Source organism: Onychostoma macrolepis, chromosome 10 (genome assembly GCF_012432095.1).
Source record: "Onychostoma macrolepis isolate SWU-2019 chromosome 10, ASM1243209v1, whole genome shotgun sequence".
NCBI classification, from domain to species: domain Eukaryota; kingdom Metazoa; phylum Chordata; class Actinopteri; order Cypriniformes; family Cyprinidae; genus Onychostoma; species Onychostoma macrolepis.
This window is the reverse complement of record NC_081164.1, coordinates 25,547,990-25,570,562: the sequence shown is the minus strand read 5'-3', so window position 1 is coordinate 25,570,562 and position 22,573 is coordinate 25,547,990. Positions and strand designations below refer to the sequence as shown.

Sequence of the window (22,573 nt, the reverse complement as noted above, 5' to 3'; positions counted from 1 at the left end):
GTCAACAATTCTGTGTTTTTCTGTCAATATGGGGTGCTGTGTGTACATTAATGAGGAAAAATTAACTTAAATGATTTTAGCAAATGGCTGCAATATAACAAAGAGTGAAAAATTTAAGGGGATCTGAATACTTTCCGTACCCACTGTATATTTATAGCAATAGCCAACAATACACTGTATGGGTCAAAATTATTGATTTTTCTTTTATGCCAAAAATCATTAGGATATAAAGTAAAGATCATGTTCCATGAAGATATTTTGTAAATATCCTACTGTAAATATATAAAAACTTCGTTTTTGATTAGTAATATGCATTGCTAAGAACTGCAACCTCAGATTCCAGATTTTCAAATAGTTGTATCTCGGCTAAAAATTATCCTATCATATTTATTCAGCTTTCAGATGATGTATAAATCTCAATTTTGAAAAATTGACCCTTATGATTGGTTTTGTTGTCCAGGGTCACATATAATCAAAACACGAAAACTGTCTGCAGATTAACATTATTGTTCTTGGAATGGAAAGGTCACAATTTAAAAAGTAATTATTCTCTACTGTTGAAACTCTCAAGTGCTTTTAATGCTCCTGCAATGACATTATAATAAATACAGAGACATTTCATTTCTAATTCTGATTTAATTATATAACCCAAAAATGAAAAACTGCTGAAAACGTGCTCACCCTCAGTTCATCTGAGATCAGGATGAGTTTGTTTCTTCATCAGGTTTGTAGAAATGTGTCTCTGCATCAGTGTCTCAGCGATGGATGCTCTGCAGTGAATGGGTGCCGTCAGAATGAGAGTCGATAAAAACATCACAATAATCCACAAGTAATCATTAAGATGTTTTTAACTAAAATACAAGTCCATAATAACGCTTCCTCCAGTGAAAAAGTGGGAGAGAAATCTGCAGATCAAGCAGCGTTTACAAGACAAAACAGCTCTAAACAAACACGTGGCTGGATTTTGATGTGAGAGACAACAGGAGATGCACTTTTTCACTGGAGGAAGCATTATTATGGATTATAGACTCATATTTGAGTTAAAACGTCTTAATGCTGGATTTGTTTCAGCTTTTGTCTTCTCCAGATGTTAACTGATGGACTGGAGTGGTGTGGATTATTGTGATGTTTTTATCAGACTCTCATTCTGACGGCACCCATTCACTGCAGAGCATCCATCGCTGAGACACTGATGCAGAGACACATTTCTACAAACCTGATGAAGAAACAAACTCATCCTAATCTCGGACGATCTGAGGGTGAGAACATTTTCAGCAGATTTTCACACCTTTTATAAACTATTTGCTCACCTACACCAACCGAACAAAACCGAACCAAAACTAGTTTATTAGCTGTCTGTGTCTCAGTCTCAGGTGCAAAAGTCCAAAAACGAGACTGTTAGACCTGCTCACACTCTGTCTCTTCATCTTCTTCTTTTTTTAAATAACCTGTTGCTTCAAACTCCTTTTACAAATAACGATCAGATCTAAATGCAGGGCTGAAGACGTGCATCTGCACAGAGAACGTGAGAATCTCTTCTGAAGGTGAGTCAAGTAGTTTTGAGAAGAAACGTGGCACTATAATTGATCATGAGGCGGTTTGCTGAGGTAAAATTGGCAGTTTAATGAAGCTCAGAAAGTCCCACGCAAGCGTCAGAAATGCCACCCACATTCCCAGCGGCTTTAACAGAATCCCTGCAAACAAACACAGGCCACTAGGGTTGTTTGTGAGCTAAAATAGCCTTTGCTCTTCCTGTGAAAAGATGCACTATAGGCACAATCATTAGAAAGCTTGGATTTCACTGTTTGTCGGCTCTATTTAAACTCTTAAGCAGCCTTCGGTCATTTCTGACCGGATAGTTTTACATTTTGAATTTTTAAAAATCGTAGCTTCACCAGAATGGTACGAAACTCGGTGACTTTTATGGCACTTGGTATGTGAACACACAAAAAAATTGAGGGCATGATTCGAAAAAGTTAAGTGGTCGTAAAATAAATAGTCCCACTCATGGTCTTCGGTCAAAAATGACCGACCATAGGAAATGACAAAATGAGTTAGAAGAGTGAAATAAGAGGTTGAAATCAGATCAGACCCTGAAGGATTAGGCTCTGATAAAGCATTCCTGTTCATTTTTGTTACATTTTTATAGTTTTTTAAAGTTTTGTGTAACAAAATGCTTTCTGTGTTCAGGGTTGACTGTAGTAATAATAATGCAAAAACCTATATAATAACCTATATAATAAAAATAATGCAAAAAAAAATATAAACCTTGACAAAAAGTAGTCTTTGAGAATGCCTAAATATACATTTATATCCACAACCTAATAAAAGTAAACAATTATGTCTAAAAACAACTAGAGAATTCACAAGCCTCTCTATAGAGTCCTATACAGGCAACTAGTGGTTACACCGTGAAATTACATGTTTTTACTTTCTTTGCTCACACCAGGAGGTGCTAATCTGCATTCAAAAATTGCATTTTAAAGCCCTAGTGTCTATTTTCATCTGAAATACTGCATAAATTGAAAAATAATTTTTAAAAATTTGAAAAAAAAAAAATTTGTACTATTTTCAATGGGAAAAATGTATCATAATTGTTGCATAAATATTCATTAGTACCATAAAATTCTCTCAAAATACAAAAGAAAAAATATTATTGAACAAAAATATATTAGATTGATTTTACTGAAGAAAAAATTAAATTAAATTTCATGTGTCCGGTCACCAGTGTTGGGCTAGTTACTCAAAGAATGTAATATATTACTCATTACTAGTTACTCCTTTCAAAACTAATATTGTTACTTTACTTATTACTTTCTGGCAACAGTAATTAGTTACACTACTAGTTACATTACATTTTCTTCACACCCCACAGAAGTTATAACTGTGTATCTTCCAGATAAAATTCTTCTACAATGTTACTAACAACATATTTCTGCCTCATCATTTGACCAAAATCCACATCGGATCGCAGTCAGAAGTTATTACAAACACTCAATAGTGACTGATAGTGACATTCAAGTAGAAGTGTTGTATTCATCTCATTAATTGTCATGTGTAGCTTGAAGTAATTTTTCCGTTACCCATATTCGATTAAATTTTGTTATGTATTTTATCAAATCACATGAGTTTGTAAGAAACTGTTTAATTTTCCAAAAATATTTTTAATTATATAAATATAATCTACCACATGCTGATCAGAGAGATGTAATGCCAGAGTAAAGTAAAGCCACAACTTACACAACAGATCTTTTTTCCTGACAAAATCAATATAATGCAATATTTCTATCTGCTGAATGTAAGCTTTTCCATATTCCAAGCTTGTCTGCTGCACTAGAGACATCACATGAGTGTGCGAATCATGAAAATTATGAAAATAAATCTAGGAATTATTTGATTGTTAGATTTTAAATCAGCGGGGTTGAGGCATGAAAAGTAACTAAGTAACTAACTGTTTTATGGAAAGTAACTGTAATATTATTACTGAAATCTTATTAGTAATTAGTTACACCACTAGTTACTGCAAAAAGTAATATTATTACAGTAACTAAATTACTAGTAACTAGTTACTGCCCAACACTGCCGGTCACTTTTGACCGTGAAGACCATGAGTGTGACTCCCAAATAAGGACTGCATAAATATTCATGTAACCCAAAATTCTCTGCAAATAAATCACAAATAGTTTGAAGTAGTTCATGCATCTGTTAAGTCATTATTCCTTGTTGTGGAAATAATCACCATTTTTAGCCGTTCGAGTTACTTGGCAACCAAAACGTGCTTCACTTGTTAAACATCAAACAAATCAGCATCACAGTGGTTGATCAAATGTGTTAACGTATATATTCTTCGTGAGAGGATGCAGAAACTCCCGTGTGATGACTAGGCTGGAAAACAAACTTTTTCCTGCACTGTTTCTGCAGTGCATCATGGATAATTCACGAAGAACAAACTGTTCAGTTTCCTGAAACCCTGATTAACAGTTTCACTTCACTTGTTTTGTCTCTAGTACTCAATTTTTACTCAATGTTACCATATTAAAATATAAATTAATTAATCAACAAATTTATTGTAAGATGCAGATGCATGAAAAACAAAGTAAAACACTTTAAAATAATTAACAATATATAAAACAACCTTTGTTTTCCTGCAGTGAAGTAAACAAGAAGTACTTTTAACATAATATATTATATTGTGATACACACGTCTTAATGATTTTATATATATATATATATATATATATATATATAAAGATTTTGTCATTCAAATATTTATTTAGATGATTAATATATGATATTAAACTGGTGTAACAAATGTGAATGATGCTCATATTTATTGTCTGTTTTCAGGTCACATCAGTGAAAATGTGTGACTGTGTAACACTGCCATCATGTGGTCATTCTTTACAATTACATAAAAATGTTAAAAAATTCATTCTCACAGATGTCAATGCTAAAAAAAATGTCAGTTCACAGTAGGACTAATATAAATCAATATCATATAAAGCACATAAAATTTGGCCCTGATGTCCAACATCGTGATGCTTGTCTTCATTTTAATTCACTGGATTCAGCAGCATCTGAAGACTGTAGGAGGAACAGACTAGAAATGGACATAAACGTCTTCATTTTAGAAACATGAAGGCAAAACATCTGCAGAAATGAGAAAATATTCAAAGAACACTTTCTTGTCCAGACTAAAGAACATGTGCACCATATTCACATGCTCTTAAAGGAATAGTTAAGCTAAAAATGAAAATGTGCTGAAATGCCACTATTATAGACTCGTCTTAATGCTGGATTTGTCTCAGCTTTTGTCTTCTCCAGATGTTAACTGATGGACTGGAGTGGTGTGGATTATTGTGATGTTTTTATCAGACTCTCATTCTGACGGCACCCATTCACTGCAGAGCATCCATTGCTGAGACACTGATGCAGAGACACATTTCTCCAAACCTGATGAAGAAACACATTCATCCTAATCTTGAATGATCTGAGAGTGAGGAGCACATTTTCATGTTTGGGTGAACTATTCCTTTAATAACGTGATGGATATACCTCAGCTGTTGCTTTACTGTGGTATGAAAGCGTCTCCCGCAGCTCCGTTCTTGATGTGATCTTCAGCTGGTTTCTCAGGACATTCAGGCGTCACGTCGGCTCTGTCTGCGTGTGTTGAATCGTCCGCCAGCGTAAATCTGCACCAGGATTCGTGTGTTGGATCCTGATTCTCATACGGGACGGTAAAAGAACACAGTGCTCTCTGCATCATAACGTTCTTCCATTTCACACTTGACTTGGGTCTGGGAGTGTCTGGTTTCTGAAGAGCGTCTGACTGTGTGTTTCTGATGGATGAAGGCTTCTTGAACTGAACTGGCTCCTGTGAAACCATCTCAGTGGCATCTTCTTTAAAGATCGTCAGCTGTGAAACTAACGACGCTTCGGGGTCCGGCGATGACGTGTCAGGCTTTTCATGCAAATGTTGTTCATTTGAGTCTTGCTCATGTTCCTCTGTGTTCGTTCTAGTGATCTTTAGGGATTTTTGAGTTGATTCCTCATTGGTTTGGACGTCCGGTTTGAGATCAGATGAATCATGGCCGTTATTGTTACTCTGTGCAGGTGCAGAAGCTTCTTTGATTACACTAGAATTAATATCAAACTCACTTGAAACATCAGCAAAAGAAAAGGAAATCCTTCTGTTTTGACTCTGTTTGTCTGTTTTCGCAGGTCGCTGTCTGTGATCTTCTGGTGTGTCCAGTCTCACGCTGTTAACCGGGTTAGCGGTCATCGGGCTGTTGTCTGAACTGCTGCTGTCCAGCTGTCGGCGCCACAACCGGCGACTGGTTTTTCTCGGCGGCGCCCGGATCACTGGAGGACTCTGGGTAGATGACGAATCTTTGTGATCATCCTGAATCTCAGAGGAGCCTGTGAGATCAAATCACGTGTGTAAGAATGCTCGTCCTTCATCTTAACCAAAGTTTGGTTACTTTACTCATGCTTTAATTCAGCAAGGATGCATTAAACTGATCAAAAGTGACATTTATAACGTGACAAAATATTTCTATTTCGAATAAATGCTGTTCTTTTGAGCTTTCTATTCAATTGAGAATCCTGAAAAATAAAATGCATCACGGTTTCCACAAAAATATTGTGCAGCACGACTGTTTTCAACATTGATAATAATCAGAAATGTTTCTTGAGCAGCGAATCAGCATATTATTATGATTTCTGAAGATCATGTGACTCTGAAGACTGGCGTAATGATGCTGAAAATTCTGATTTGATCACAGAAATAAATTACAGTTTAACATATATTCACATAGAAAACAGCTGTTTTAAATTTTTAAAATATTTCACATTTTTACTATATTTTTGATCAAATAAATGCAGAAGAGACATCTTTCAGAAGCCAAACTTTTGAACTTCCGCGTATGTTTATATTTTGGGTATGTTTAGCCATATTTAGCCAGTTTTGTCTTTCATAACAATAATATTTTTTAACTAATTTAAAAGGGAGACATCTACAGATCATAAACTCAATTCTAAAATAATATTTATATGGTGTTTATGCCACACGGGTGTTAATAGGCAATACATAGACTGATACTATGTATAGCCAAAACATCATATTTATAGCCATAAACCATATTTATATTTATACAGGTGTACATAATGTGCACATTTGTACATAAGCCTTCTGATTACTCCACCTAAATGTATGTATTACTTCTTTTTATTTTTATAAATTTATATTCCTACTAACTGCAAATTTATTTCTATTCTCTTGTATGTATTTGCCTGTACCCGGAGCTCCTGGAAATCTCAACAAATTGCTTTTGTCTTTGTGCACACTTGGAGAATGAATATATTCAAATAGCATTCAAATGATATTCAAATTTTGTAAAGACTGACCTTTAACACAAGTGGACGCTGCAGGTGATGACTGACCCTGTAATGAAACACATCCATGAGCCCTGATCTACACAGATTCTGATGAGATGTTCGGTGAGAAAAACAACACTTGAAGACACTGACGATGCAGGACATACTGAACAGTGACCACTGGATCAGTGCTGCCACCTTGTGGAACAACTGATTAGTGCAAAAGTAATTTAATGCAAGACATGCGCATGCACGTAATAACCGAAGTATACTATGGGTTTAAGGGGACATGAAACATAAAAACATACATTTCAGTGCAAAAAAACAAAAAAATGCGCTTGCAAAAATTCATCATCTCCCCGAGAAACGTTGAGTTTGCTCTCATAATTTTTGTGATGGAAATAATACGAGGTGGTAGAAAAACCTATATTCCTGTACTTTTGCGAGAGAATGCAAAGTTTATTGGGGAAACACTATAGTTTTGCAAGCGAATGCTGTTTCTTGAGGGAACACAAATGTTTTAGGAGCGAATGTGAATGTTTTGCAAGAGAACGCAACTTTTTCAGGACAGGCAGTAAATAGTATTAAGATCAGACGCAATGTTTTGTGAGAGAATGCAATGCAATAGTTTTGTGAAAGAACGCAAAAAGTAATGCAAAAGTTTTCGTTTTGTGAAAAAATGCAAAATGCAAAATTTCGCTGGAAAGCGCAAAGTTTCTATGTGGAACGCAAATGTTTTACCAGAGAACACAAATTGTAAACTAAAGCAAAGTTTTTCTGGGCAATGGAAACGTTTTGCAAATGAGTGCAAAGTTTCTCTGAATAACGCGAATGTTTTGAGAGTGAATGCCATCTCATATTTATCCATCACCATCATGTCTCCTTAAGGGCTCTGTAGATACTAATGAAGGACATTCACTCATTTAGAACTGAACGAGCAATTTCCGGCTCATGTGACGCCTGGAGCACAAAAGCAGTCATAAGCAGCACAGGTATATTTGTATGACATTGTACATAATACATTGTATGACTCAAAATTATCCATTTTTCTTTTATGCCAAAAATCATTAGGATATCAAGTAAAGATCATGTTCCATGAAGATATTTTGTAAATTTCCTACTGTAAATATATCAAAACTTAATTTTTAATTAGTAATATGCATTGCTAAGAACTTCATTTGAACAACTTTAACCCTTGTGCGGTCTTCATTTTGGGTTGTGCACTTATGGTCTTTGGGGTCTCTGGAGACCCCAGGCAACAAAATGTGTAGTTTTTGGAGGATTTATGATATTTTTTTTAATTTATATAAATAAATTAAAAAATATTTTTTATATAGGTTTTTATACAAAAAACAGCTTTTATGTAAATTTCACTTAATAAAAGACCCACATTTCTAACTTTCATTCATGGGGATAACATGGATCATTTGACATGGTTTAGTGTAAAATTTTTGTCCATATTTTGGAAATTGCACACACACACACACACTTAAAATTATATGAAAAACAGATGATTGAAATAAATGATAAACTCTAAAGACTCCAACCTTTCTCTTTGTAACATCTTGTTCAGGTTTGATTCGAATCATAATGTAACATTATTGAAAATTTGATTTTTTTTCAGTTCTAAAAATGCAAAACTTTGACAAAAATCATTTTTATTGTTATAATTGTGATTTCACAATATGTAGATATGAATCCAACTGAAGAAAACTTGTGAAAAGATATCTTTCAGTTGGTCAAATAGCAAATAGTAAATAGTGGAGCTCTGCAGCCATCTAGTGGTAAAAATGATAATTTTTTACTTTTGAAACTGTAATTTCCAAAATATGGGCAAAAATTTTACACTAAACCATGTGAAATGATCCATGATCCAGTTAGAAATGTGGGTCTTTTATGAAGTGAATTTTACATAAAAAGCTGTTTTTTGTATAAAAACCTATATAAAAATGTCTTTTAATTTATTTATATAAATTTAAAATATATCATAAGTCTTCCAAAAACTACACAAATGTGGAGTAAAAACATTAATAAACAGAGTAAAATTACATTTGTTTTAAAAATATATATATTTTGTTAAAAAAAGACCATAAGTGTAACTTTTTTTTTCACACTAACATAAAATCAAGAAATCATTCCAATTTTATTTTTTATTTGTAGATCTAGAAAGTGTTGACGACCGTACAAAGTCTCATGCCATTTGGAAAAAGAGAACATTTTTTTTAAATTGAGCAAACTTCATTTGCAGGTCAAAAAGACCCCGAAGAACGCACAAGGGTTAAAGGTGATTTTCTTAATATTTAGATTTTTTTGCACCCTCAGATTCCAGATTTTCAAATAGTTGTATCTCAGCCAAATATTGTCTGATCCTAACAAACCATTCATCAATGGAAATCTCATTTATTCAGATGATGTATAAATCTCAATTTCCAAAAATTGACCTTTAGACTGGTTTTGGGGTCCAGGGTCACATATAAGTGCGCATGTCACTGACCTCCAGCATGTGCGGTTTCTCATCGCTCTGTCTGCGTCTCCTGTTGTTGGACAGCATCCGGTAGAGCTGTAACTGTTTCTTATATCGGCGGCGGCGGTGCATGTGGACCGGCCGTGTGCGGAGGCTGCGGTGGGACTTCAGGGAGGTGCTGGAGGGTGATGGAGAGGAGTCTGTCCCGGAGCTACACAGCTGCAGGTCTCTGACGGAGCGAGTCATCGGCTTCGGACTATTCGAGTCTTCAGACCGATTACGAAGCATTTCCACTCGCTTCAGTTGCTCTCGGAAGCTTCTGGGCTTCGGCTTCAAAGATCTGGTGAAGTTCAGTATGGGAATCGGCATCTTCCATATCCGGATGGCTCTCCTGAGCAGTTTGTGAGAGCGGGTGTTTAAGTAGATGGCGGGATGGGCCGCGCTGATGCTCTTGTTTTGGCGGCAGGTTTGTGGAGCAGACTCCTGCTCCGGTTCATTAATAGCTGATGATTGAACATCAGAGGAGCTCATGGATGAGGATGGAGCTTCTGCAGCCCCGGACAACATTGCTGGACAAAAAGAAACAAGCATAACTTTTTCCCTGCCAAACAAGAATTTTCCGGGTTTCCATCTCCTGAATGAGTCTAGAATCACTCGATCAAAAACACAGACCGGGAAGATGCAGAAACGAGCGATCTATGTATGCATATGCATATGAGAAACTATGCGATCATCAACACTAACCGCATATAAATGAAAACTGCCAAATGTTACCGAGTGAAATGTGGATTAGAGAGTGTTAAAGGCCTGTGCAAGCTTTGGGATACTGATGGAAGCCATCTACTGCATCTTTGCTTTGATAATATTACTGAATATGATCCAGATGTAGTATTTGATAAAAATGTGATTTTCTCAGCTTTTTGCTCAAAATGTTCAAGTTTTGATAAAAAAAAAAATTTAAAAAAAAGAATGCTTTTTTTTTTTTTTTTTTTTAAGTAGAGGGTCTGATTTTATTCTGATGTGTTGCATGTTGAGATATTCATACAACAAAATATTCTGGGGGCCATGAAATTTTAGTGAAAATCAGCAAAAACGCTGGCGGTGGCTGGCAACTTTTTTCAAAAACGCTGGCGGGGAAAGAGTTAACCTCTAATGCAATACTCATTCACATCCTCATCCTTATTTGTAAGTCGCTTTGGATAAAAGACTAAATGTGAATGTAAAAATCAATGTTTACAGCGTTTTTACAAGTTACAAACAGTCCCTGTAACATACCTGTCTTATTTAAAAATTACGTTTTTTAAAATATATTTGAATCCGTTTTTATTTAAAATTTTGTTAAAGTTTCAGTATTTTTGTAGTGAGTTTTTTCCATTTTTATTAGTTTTTCATCTGTCTTTATAATTTGTATTATAATTTATTTAATTATTTCAATAGCTACTTAATCTAAATGAAAATTAGAAATATGTTTCCTTGGCAACTAATCAAAATAATTTACTTTTTTAAAATATTTCATTTCATTTCAGTTCATGTTAATTTTATTTTTAAGTATATGTATGTATGTATTCATTCATTCAATGATTCGTTTTAACTATGATGATCCTGACCTGGACAAATCTCCTAAAATCTCTAAATAAATGCTTATAAAAATTATTTGTAATAAATAATAAATAAAAAAATAAATCTTATGATTTACTGTAATAAAAGCATAAACTATGACTCTACACTTACACACTCTACTCATGTAGTGAACATACTGTAACTTAAAATACACTGAAACTGCTCTGAATGTACATGAACTATTGATCTATTCAGCATCGTTATAAAGAGATTCGATCACAGATCATATAAAGTTGTAAAAGTGAATATGAATGAATATTGAGTCTCACACACCTGTGGTGTTCCTCTTCGCGTTGGTTTTGCTCTTCTCCGTCTGTGATCGATTATTTTCACTCATTTCTGCTGATCAGCATCCGAAGCTTCAGTGATTCAGTAACCGATGCGATTTCAAAAAACGCTCCACACTCGTATCGTTTGAATCGACTCTTTTCTTTCGAATCGCTCAGAACATTCGAACGCACACCAGACGAGCGAGTCATTCAGCTTGCGACATTAATTGCCACGAAGCAAGATTCCGTTTTATTTAATTTTTATTTCATTTATTTTTCTGTTAGATGCATGACGAAATAGATTTATTAAGAAGAGATAAAACTCTGATGTTTATTTCTCAAGCCATTAAATCACTGATGATATGAAAGAAATTTCGTATGAATGCGTTAAAATCTCTGATATATTCTCTGATATAGGCTATAATAAGTACAGTTTCTGCTTTTCCAGTCCCAATAACCTATTAACATTCTTAATTTTTTTTTTTATGCATAAAACTTTAGATACAGAGCTGAAATTGTCTGTGTGATTGGAACGCTATTATACAATTTAGAGACTCATCAACAAAAAGTAAGCAATAGAAACAACACAAGATCATAATATGACGTATAATCAGATGTTAAACAATCAATAAATGACTCGTCACATCATTATGATTCTTGAGTTTAACAGTGAAGATTGCCAAAGCAGCAAAGAGTCAAATTCCACTTTCAGACGGATCGGACATGATTCCTCCAGCTCTCTTTAGCACAGGTCATGGATGTGGACATGAGCAGGTATGACACGTCGTATTTCTCTCGTTTGATTCTGTGGTGAATTGTGCTGATAATGTCAGTCTAAATGCAGGTCTGAAAGTGGATCTCCAACCTATTAAAAATAAAGAGTTCAAGTTAATATTAGATGAAACTCTACATATGTGTTTGATGATACAAAGATATAACTAGAAACTATCCTTCGTGGCTTCACTGACAAATGAAAAGCGATGAGTGTGTGATAATGTGGTTTACCGTGAGCCGGATCAGACCCATGAGTCCAGCGGCTGTGGCGTTCGCTCCACTAAACCAACCGCTGGCCTGCTGGTCCTGATGAAATGCCTCTTATCATTCACACCCTGAAACACATTCAACATCATGCAGCCATTAAAGCAGCTCTGTCCATCATGTTTTTTTTTTTTTTTAAAGCTCTTTTTTTAAAGAGTCATTCCTACTATGCAGTACATTTTATCACACAAACATGAAAATGTGCTCACTCTCAGGTTAGAGTTTGTTTCTTCATCAGATTTGGCGAAATGTAGCATTGCATCACTTGCATCTTGAGAAGACAAAAGCTGAAACAAATCCTTCATTAAGTCGTTTTTAACTAAAATCCGAATCTGTAATCCATAATAACGCTTCCTCCAGTGAACAAGTGCATCTTCTGTTGTCCCTCACATCAAAATCCATCCAGCCACATATTTGTTTAGAGCTGTTTTGGCTTGTAAACGCTGCTTGATTTCTCTCCTGATTCAGACCAGAACACTTTTTCACTGGAGGAAGCGTTATTATAGATTATGGACTCATATTTGAGTCCAAAACGTCTTAATGCTGGATTTGTTTCAGCTTTTGTCTTCTCAAGATGGACTGGAGTGGTGCGGATTATTGTGATGTTTTTATCGACTCTCATTCTGACGGCACCCATTCACTGCAGAGCATCCGTTGCTGAGAAACTGATGCAGATTTTTAATCTGTTATATGATGATCTCAATTAACATTTTAGGTTTTGGATTATTTTAAAGCACTTTCGTCAACTTATGTTGATTTTAATATGAATACATTTGACATGAATGAAGAGTCTGAAAGTTTCCGGAGAGCAGAAATGACACCAAACACAACATGATCATTGACCTGAAAAGTTTCTCGTTCAATCATGTGACACGGAGCGTCTGCTGCTCGCTCTGCCTGATCAACAGTGCAGTACCCATCTGCAGCAGAAACACCAACACACATCACGGCATTAGTGCATTAAACAAACACACATGCTTAATTCTAACTAATAATTAGTTAGTTATTAGTTATAGTTATTACTAATAATCTTCTAATTGTAACACTAAAGCTTGCATAACAATGAAGGCACAGCACTTCTGTCATTCTCATGAATGCAAGAGCCTCATAAATATGCCGCATTCAAGCAGCAGGAATCAGTGACCTTGATTCTTCTCCATTAAGGGCAGTGTGATGTCATCGTTCCCTTGCTTGGCGTTCCTCTGTTTTTTGGCCAGTCCAGAGACGGCTGGCTGAAAGACACGATCGATGTTCATCATCATCACAGAGCTTTCTGAAATTTATTTCATAAGTATGGCTGTGAAACACACATCGATCTGTCCGTCTTTAACTGCTGTTACCTTGAAGTGTGTTTTGTTCCAGCCGGCCTTACACAGCATGTGTCGCAGATCCTTATACGCCCAAACCATCTGCAGGATGTGTGACGCAGCTTTGGTCTCGCGCACCGATTGGCTGACACGTTCACAGATCAACAAGACAGAAAACATCCTTATCAGACCAAAACTACAGCTTTACATCTACTGTTTAGGGTTGTTTCTATGGGAGCAGATTTGTGGATTTTACCACACTGCTATAGCATAGGGTGTTTTGGGTGGTTGCTATGGGGTTGCTAAGGAGTTTTGAGTGGGTTTTACCAGGTTGCTATGGCATATGGTGTTTTGGGTGGTTGCTATGGGGTTGCTAAGGAGTTTTGAGTGGGTTTTACCAGGTTGCTATGGCATATGGTGTTTTGGGTGGTTGCTATGGGGTTGCTAAGGAGTTTTGAGTGGGTTTTACCAGGTTGCTATGGCATATGGTGTTTTGGGTGGTTGCTATGGGGTTGTTAAGAAGTTCTGAGTGGGTTTTACCAGGTTGCTATGACGTATGGTGTTTTGGGTGGTTGCTATGGGGTTGCTAAGGAGTTTTGAGTGGGTTTTACCAGGTTGCTATGGCATATGGTGTTTTGGGTGGTTGCTATGGGGTTGTTAAGAAGTTCTGAGTGGGTTTTTCCACATTGCTATGGCATAGGGCATTTTGTGCGATATGCCACCTGGTTCTGTTGATTGAGACCAGTTTCTGGATTCCCTGTCCCTGGATGAGGAATCTGGCGTTCTCCAGGTTCTCAGAGACGATCTCCAGTATAGTGTTCAGGACGGCCACCACTGTGTCTCCCTCCAGGTTCTTGGCGGGTCGCTGCTGGCCGCAGGGCAGGTTACTGACCAGATCCCTCATGGCGTAACTCCCTGACCAGGCAGCAGAGAAACCGTCAGCCTCAGCATCACATGGAGAGCATCAGAGTAAAGCTGCTACTCTGGAGCTTACCGATGAGATCTTTGTTCTTGTGGTCGATGGCGAGGTTTCTGAGCGCGATGGCGATCGCTCGCACCACTTTATCCGCATCCGAGTGCAGCAGCTCCACCAGCACTGGCAGACCCTTCTCCTTACGCACCGTTGCTCGGATATAATTGGACCACTGAGAAAACAAAGAGGAAGTTTAATTAAGAAGCTTTGATTCATGCTTTACTGCCCTGTATTGTAATTTTAAGTTTGTGTTTTGAACAGATACTTTCACTTGTTACTCTGAAGAGTAAAACATACTCAGTCACAGTATAAATCATCTTAGTTTTGGTTTTAAATGTTTTCTCTAAAATCATTAATGCTGTAATATTACAAAAATATTAGGCCTAAATTTAGGATTTATATATTTGAATTGCATATAAAATTTCCATGCATTTAAACTACACAGTATTAAGTTAAGCATGCTAATAAACTTAATGTGCTGCATATATTTCATAGATCATAGATAAATGAAACTGGTCCGATTTCCTCAAAAAATAATGTTAATGTTAAAACTGTGTAATCCAAATGCATGGGAATTTTATATGCAATTCAAATACATAAAGATTTTGTACAAATAAAAATACTTAAATTTTGAATTTAGGCCAATATTATATATACTGTATATATATATATATATATATATATATATCAGTGTTATTTTAGTATCAGCAAGATACTATTATACCTTTTATTAATATTTTATTCATATGAATTTTCCATTTGAATTTTAGTTAATTGTTTTGTGTATTTTTGTAATTTTTAGTAGTTTTAAAAATATTTCTATATAGTTTTAATCATTTTTATTTTAGTTTTAGTTATTTTAGTACATAAAGCTAAACTAAATTAAAAGAGAAATGTTGCCTTGCAAACTAGCTAAAATGTTTCAGTTAATGTTCATTTTATAATGTATACGTTTATTTTGTAATATATATATATATATATATATATATATATATATATATATATATACCAGAATATTGTTTAAAAAATTCCAGACAATAATTAAATAATTAAATAATTTAAATAACCTCAGTCTCCATGTATGACTGTACAGAAAACAGAAAATATTGTGGAAAATGTGTATAGACTTCGTGATCAGAATTTCTTTTCATCCAAAAGTACTTCAAATCGGAACACACAGTTCTGCTGGTGAAGATCTAGTTTACTTGCTATGAAGTGCCTCAAAGCAAAACTCTGAACATCTTGCTATCTTAGTCAAATCCAGTGATTTTTCAATCCTCAGAAGTGCTCGCTGTATCAGTCTAGTACCTTGCAAACACCTCTGCATTGCATCCATAAACACCTACGCATTGCATAACAGCAGCCAATCAGATCACAGGTCATCTGATTGAGAGTTTTAGTTTTGTGTGCAACATGCATGAGATGGTCAGTGACAGATGGAAAGTTACAGATGGTCAGTTACAGATGGTCAGTCGCAGACGGTCAGTTACATACGGTCAGTCGCAGACAGTCAGATACAGATAGTCAGTCGCAGACAGTCAGATACAGACAGTCAGTTCCAGATGGTCAGTCACAGATGGTCAGTCACAGACAGTCAGATACAGATGGTCAGTTCCAGACGGTCAGTCACAGACAGGCAGTTACATACGGTCAGTCGCAGATGGTCAGTTACATATGGTCAGTCGCAGACAGTCAGTTACATACGGTCAGTGGCAGACAGTCAGATACTGACGGTCAGTTCCAGATGGCCAGTCACAGACAGTCAGTTACAGACGGTCAGTTACAGATGGTCAGTCACAGACGGTCAGTTCCAGATGGTCAGTCACAGATGGTCAGTCACAGACAATCAGTTCCAGATGGTCAGTCACAGACAGTCAGTTCCAGATGGTCAGTCGCAGACAGTCAGTTACAGACAGTCAGTTACAGATGGCCAGTGACAGACAGTCAGTTACAAACAGTCAGTTACAGATGGTCAGTCACGGACAGTCAGTTACATACGGTCAGTCGCAGACAGTCAGATACAGATGGTCTGTTACAGATGGTCAATCGCAGACAGTCAGATACAGACGGTCAGTTCCAAATGGTCAGTCACAGACAGTCAGTTACATACGGTCAATCGCAGACAGTCAAATACAGACGGTCAGTTCCAAATGGTCAGTCACAGAAAGTCAGTTACAGACGGTCAGTCACAGACAGTCAGTTACATACGGTCAGTCGCAGACAGTCAAATACAGACGGTCAGTTCCAAATGGTCAGTCACAGAAAGTCAGTTACAGACGGTCAGTCACAGACAGTCAGTTACATACGGTCAGTCGCAGACAATCAGATAGACGGTCAGTTCCAGATGGTCAGTCACAGACAGTCAGTTACAGATGGTCAGTCACAGACAGTCAGTTACAGATGGCCAGTCACAGACAGTCAGTTACATACGGTCAGTCGCAGATGGTCAGTTACATATGGTCAGTCGCAGACAGTCAGATACTGACGGTCAGTTCCAGATGGCCAGTCACAGACAGTCAGTTACAGACGGTCAGTTACAGATGGTCAGTCACAGACGGTCAGTTCCAGATGGTCAGTCACAGATGGTCAGTCACAGACAATCAGTTCCAGATGGTCAGTCACAGATGGTCAGTCAGACAGTCAGTTCCAGATGGTCAGTCACAGACGGTCAGTTCCAAATGGTCAGTCACAGAAAGTCAGTTACAGACGGTCAGTCACAGATGGTCAGTCAGACAGTCAGTTACATACGGTCAGTCGCAGACAATCAGATACAGATGGTCAGTTCCAGATGGTCAGTCACAGACAGTCAGTTACAGACAGTCAGTTACAGATGGTCAGTCACAGACAGTCAGTTACAGATGGTCAGTCGCAGACAGTCAGTTACAGATGGCCAGCGACAGACAGTCAGTTACAAACAGTCAGTTACAGATGGTCAGTCAAGGACAGTCAGATACAGATGGTCCGTTACAGATGGTCAGTCACAGACAGTCAGTCACAGATGGTCAGTCACAGACAGTCAGTTACATACGGTCAATCACAGACAGTCAGATACAGACGGTCAGTTCCAAATGGTCAGTCACAGAAAGTCAGTTACAGACGGTCAGTCACAGACAGTCAGTTACATACGGTCAGTCGCAGACAGTCAGATACAGACGGTCAGTTCCAAATGGTCAGTCACAGAAAGTCAGTTCCAGACGGTCAGTCACAGACAGTCAGTTACATACGGTCAGTCGCAGACAATCAGATACAGATGGTCAGTTCCAGATGGTCAGTCACAGACAGTCAGTTACAGACAGTCAGTTCCAGATGGTCAGTCGCAGACAGTCAGATACAGATGGTCAGTTCCAGATGGTCAGTCACAGACAGTCAGTTACAGATGGCCAGTGACAGACAGTCAGTTACAGATGGCCAGTCACAGACAGTCAGTTACATACGGTCAGTCGCAGATGGTCAGTTACATATGGTCAGTCGCAGACAGTCAGTTACATACGGTCAGTGGCAGACAGTCAGATACTGACGGTCAGTTCCAGATGGCCAGTCACAGACAGTCAGTTACAGACGGTCAGTTACAGATGGTCAGTCACAGACGGTCAGTTCCAGATGGTCAGTCACAGATGGTCAGTCACAGACAATCAGTTCCAGATGGTCAGTCACAGACGGTCAGTTCCAAATGGTCAGTCACAGACGGTCAGTTCCAAATGGTCAGTCACAGAAAGTCAGTTACAGACGGTCAGTCACAGACAGTCAGTTACATACGGTCAGTCGCAGACAATCAGATAGACGGTCAGTTCCAGATGGTCAGTCACAGACAGTCAGTTACAGACAGTCAGTTACAGATGGTCAGTCACAGACAGTCAGTTACAGATGGTCAGTCGCAGACAGTCAGTTACAGATGGCCAGCGACAGACAGTCAGTTACAAACAGTCAGTTACAGATGGTCAGTCAAGGACAGTCAGATACAGATGGTCCGTTACAGATGGTCAGTCACAGACAGTCAGTCACAGATGGTCAGTCACAGACAGTCAGTTACATACGGTCAATCACAGACAGTCAGATACAGACGGTCAGTTCCAAATGGTCAGTCACAGAAAGTCAGTTACAGACGGTCAGTCACAGACAGTCAGTTACATACGGTCAGTCGCAGACAGTCAGATACAGACGGTCAGTTCCAAATGGTCAGTCACAGAAAGTCAGTTCCAGACGGTCAGTCACAGACAGTCAGTTACATACGGTCAGTCGCAGACAATCAGATACAGATGGTCAGTTCCAGATGGTCAGTCACAGACAGTCAGTTACAGACAGTCAGTTCCAGATGGTCAGTCGCAGACAGTCAGATACAGATGGTCAGTTCCAGATGGTCAGTCACAGACAGTCAGTTACAGATGGCCAGTGACAGACAGTCAGTTACAAACAGTCAGTTACAGATGGTCAGTCAAGGACAGTCAGTTACATACGGTCAGTCGCAGACAGTCAGATACAGATGGTCCGTTACAGATGGTCAATCGCAGACAGTCAGATACAGATGGTCAGTTCCAAATGGTCAGTCACAGACAGTCAGTCACAGATGGTCAGTCACAGACAGTCAGTCACAGACAGTCAGTTACATACGGTCAGTCGCAGACAGTCAGATACAGACGGTCAGTTCCAAATGGCCAGTCACAGACAGTCAGTCACAGACGGTCAGTCACAGACGGTCAGTCGCAGACGGTCAGTTACATACGGTACGTTCCAGATGGTCAGTCACAGACAGTCAGTGTTTGGTGTGACTCACGGCCCAGTGTCCGGCTGACAGGTTCTGCAGGGCTCCAGCCGCCGCCTCCAGCGTGTTGTGGTTCTGGCTCAGTTTTAGGAGCGACAGGTAGAGTCGGACCACCTCCGGCTGGTACAGAAGCTCCAGGCCTGCAGAAACAGATCCATTAGCATGAATCATGCATGAGACATTTCATGCAATCATCTAAAATACATGTAAAATGGGAATGTGTGATGTGAAGACCAAATCCTGTCCGAACTAGAGTTCTGCATTATTTTTTGAACACGTGAGCGCTGGTCGACAGGCTTTTACTGATGTTCTGAGAGGTTTTCTTGAGCACTGCGGGACGAGCTACACACTGAAGTTTAATATTTAATGCAGAGGTTTGTTCAGATCACTCCGAGCACTAGTACTGGTGATGCTGGAGTTGGTAAACAGCACTGAATAACAGATCTACAGTCACACCTGAACCAAAAGAGTCAAGATTCTGCAACTGATCAAACCAGATTCAGAAAGTCTGATCCCGACTGAAAAGCAGAGACGATCACGTGAGGCTTTAGGGATTTCATATCTCAGAACGTGTCTCTCATACTAACAGCATCTCCATCTGTTACTGCAGCAATTCTTCATTCACATCAGTGAGTCAAACACACATCTAATGATCCTCCTGCTAGCAGATCATCAGACCGTCCTCCTCAAATAAACATGTGCAGGTCATACTGAGAAACGCACTGCATCTTAAACTCATGAAAACTCACATTTCACTCCAAAACCATAAGAAAAAAGCAAACTGCATAAGGTTAATGAAGACTATTTTTAGGACTGTTAAGTTTTTTGTTCTCCATTGCATTGCGTTATTTTTGATAACAATTAAGGAAATTTTCCCCAAGTTCTTATTACTTTTATTTTTATTTTCTTATTACTAATTATCCATGAAACCCACCTTTAAAATGGAAAATCATAAGACAAAATAATTACATATTGCAGAAAATTAAAAACATTTTTTTTGTTTTGTATTGCATTGCATTATTCTTTATAACAATTAAACACATTTACCCTAAGCACTTATTACAATAATACATTGCTATTAATTTTTAATTAATTATTTTTTTAATAATCATCAGTGATGATTCTCAAGAGACTACATGATTCACAAGAAAACTCATATTTCACTCCAAAAATCAAGAATGAAGATGATTTTTAATTTTTGTTTTCATTGACAGCATATTTTTTATAATAATTAAGCCCCCTTTTCCACCCAATTTCTTATTACTGTAATGCATTTGTTTTAATATTTTTATACATTTTTTATTGTAATTATCCCCAATAATGATTCTCATTAGACTTTCATTACTCTGCTACTATAATTTTTACTGCATTCATGTAAAAAAAATTCAGATCAAATTAAATGCAGTACTACAAATACTAACATCATGTATAAATGATTTTAAAATGTATAGATACATTTTAAATAACACATCACAATTTGCTTGACTATAATGTGGGAAGATCTCGTTCTCATTCATTTTTTTATATTTTCCAGCATGATTTTGGTGTGAATTGGACATGTTTTTGTGATGTATGTGGGTAAAAGCACAGTAAGCTTTGCTGATATAGTCATTCTCAGACTTAGTGACCCAGTTACATGAATTACAATCGTCTCGTGTTTAAGCACACAGTGATCCGCTCTTTCACAGCTCCACCAGATTCAGTGCCACATGTTCATTATGATTATCACTGTAATGCTTCGTCCGGCGCTTCACTGTCAGCCGACATCAGACACATCAACAGAAACCAAAGCTGTCCACACACTCCAGCATCATCAACATCACCTGCAGCATCACACACACACACACACCTCCTGATCTGCTGCTGCTCCACAAGTGAGGATGAGGAAATAACAAGCAAAAATAAAGGAAGAAACAGTTCTTCTTCTGTTTACAGCAAGTGTTGTTTTAAATAATTCATGCATTTTCATATATTTACTATACACATGCAAATGGAGACAGTGGCTGTGTGTAAAACAGAGTCTCGCCTGCTCATCTACAACCGATTCAGATCAGCGTTAGAGAGATTGTGTGTTATTAATACAATGCCTGGGCATTTATGAATATATTCACTTCTGTCAATCATAGACGTCAGTTGTTATTATTACACCAATCACTGAACTGCAGTAACTGAAGGTAACTGAAAGTATTAAAACTCTTTTTTCGTAATAGAAATAAAGCTGATGTAAAATATAAATATTAGATGATAAACTTATAAATTAGAAATGTTACCTTGGGAACTAACTGTGTTAAAATGACTAAAACAAAGAATTAAAAAGAAATGTCCATAACTGATGTAAACCTGACATAAAATATAAATATTAAATACAAAACGTAAACTTAAAAATTTGAAATGTTGCCTTGGCAAATAACTGAAATAAAATAAGGCTACTCAAAGTATTAAAAATCATTTTCCGAAAGTAAAATAGAGATGACATTAAATAATATATTTAAAAAAATTGAGTACTAAAATTTACAAAAAAAAAAAAATGTATTAAATTTATTATTAAATCACTATACTAAAAATAAATTAAAAGCCAAGCAAAAATATGAAACAAAAAACAAAAGCACAGTGAAACTAAACTAAAATTATTTTCAAAAACTGATAATATCAAAATAAAAGCTCATTTAAAATATTAATACAAACTATAATTATACGAATTTATATCATAATAATAATAATAAATTCTATAACACTAAAATAACACAGTCAGGGTGCTTAGTTTGGTGGAATTGTGGGATACGGCTGTCAGGACGCATACTGACCAGACAGAGGCATCTGAGCAGGCAGGGTGTAAATATTAAAATCGCAGCCCTGTCTCTGTTGTGCCTGCAGTGTTTCTCAGGTTTCAGACACAGATTTCAAATGAAACGAGGCCAAAAACAAACACACTCCAACCTTTCATCGGCAGACTCCTGGAAAGATCCACACCGCCGCTCTTCTTCTCTCCGGCTCCATGACGCTTGCCTGAGGAGAACCAGCACACACATCAGTGTGTGTGTGTGTGTGTGTGTGTGTGTGTGTGTGTGTGTGTGTGTGTGTGTGTGTGTGAGTGAGTGTGTGTGTGTGTGTGTGTGGGACGCCGGTGGGTGGTGCGTGGGAAGCTGAATTAAAACACTTACACTGATGGAACCATTCTTCTGCAGAAACCAGTGAAGCCATGAAACACAAAACACACACACACACACACTCATCAGACACGCATTAAAAACTGCAGCTATTAAAGTG

General features: G+C 37.4%; 2 protein-coding genes across 5 annotated transcripts in view; both read right to left on the bottom strand.

Annotated features, from left to right (window-relative positions):
• Positions 1–1,112: 1,112 nt before the first annotated feature.
• LOC131548542 (uncharacterized) lies at positions 1,113–11,331 on the bottom strand. 2 transcript variants are annotated; one of them, XM_058789907.1, is made up of 5 exons: positions 11,234–11,331; positions 9,371–9,909; positions 6,907–6,943; positions 5,056–5,919; positions 1,113–1,216 (listed from the first exon to the last, which is right to left on the bottom strand). In XM_058789907.1, exons 1-4 carry the CDS (start codon positions 11,295–11,297, stop codon positions 5,069–5,071), a joined length of 1,491 nt encoding a protein of 496 aa, XP_058645890.1. In that variant the 5' UTR covers positions 11,298–11,331; the 3' UTR covers positions 1,113–1,216; positions 5,056–5,068. The 2 variants fall into 2 exon arrangements, with proteins under 2 accessions (XP_058645890.1, XP_058645889.1); XM_058789906.1 differs by lacking the exon at positions 1,113–1,216 and adding an exon at positions 4,342–4,600.
• A 147-nt stretch (positions 11,332–11,478) lies between these two features.
• Positions 11,479–22,573, bottom strand: part of arvcfa (ARVCF delta catenin family member a) — a 30,102-nt gene continuing 19,007 nt past the window's right edge. For 2 of the 3 annotated variants that reach the window (XM_058788340.1, XM_058788341.1), the window contains exons 9-18: positions 22,468–22,485; positions 22,244–22,312; positions 19,319–19,446; positions 14,569–14,719; positions 14,297–14,489; positions 13,608–13,719; positions 13,412–13,499; positions 13,111–13,187; positions 12,235–12,338; positions 11,479–12,094 (exon numbers count right to left, since the gene is read on the bottom strand). In XM_058788340.1, coding sequence (XP_058644323.1) covers positions 12,246–12,338; positions 13,111–13,187; positions 13,412–13,499; positions 13,608–13,719; positions 14,297–14,489; positions 14,569–14,719; positions 19,319–19,446; positions 22,244–22,312; positions 22,468–22,485 — 929 coding nt within the window. In that variant the 3' untranslated portion in view covers positions 11,479–12,094; positions 12,235–12,245. The remainder of the gene's footprint in view (positions 12,095–12,234; positions 12,339–13,110; positions 13,188–13,411; positions 13,500–13,607; positions 13,720–14,296; positions 14,490–14,568; positions 14,720–19,318; positions 19,447–22,243; positions 22,313–22,467; positions 22,486–22,573) is intronic. The other variant, XM_058788343.1, reaches the window with a different exon arrangement.

Excerpts from the sequence above, each read along its gene's own strand:
- LOC131548542 (XM_058789907.1), bottom strand. The coding sequence starts at position 11,297 with ATGAGTGAAAATAATCGATCACAGACGGAGAAGAGCAAAACCAACGCG. Across the intron at positions 6,944-9,370 it reads AGAAACCGCACATGCTGGAG|GGTCAGTCATCACCTGCAGC; the intron begins GTCAGTGACATG and ends GTTTCATTACAG. Across the intron at positions 5,920-6,906 it reads AGCGTCCACTTGTGTTAAAG|GCTCCTCTGAGATTCAGGAT; the intron begins GTCAGTCTTTAC and ends TTGATCTCACAG.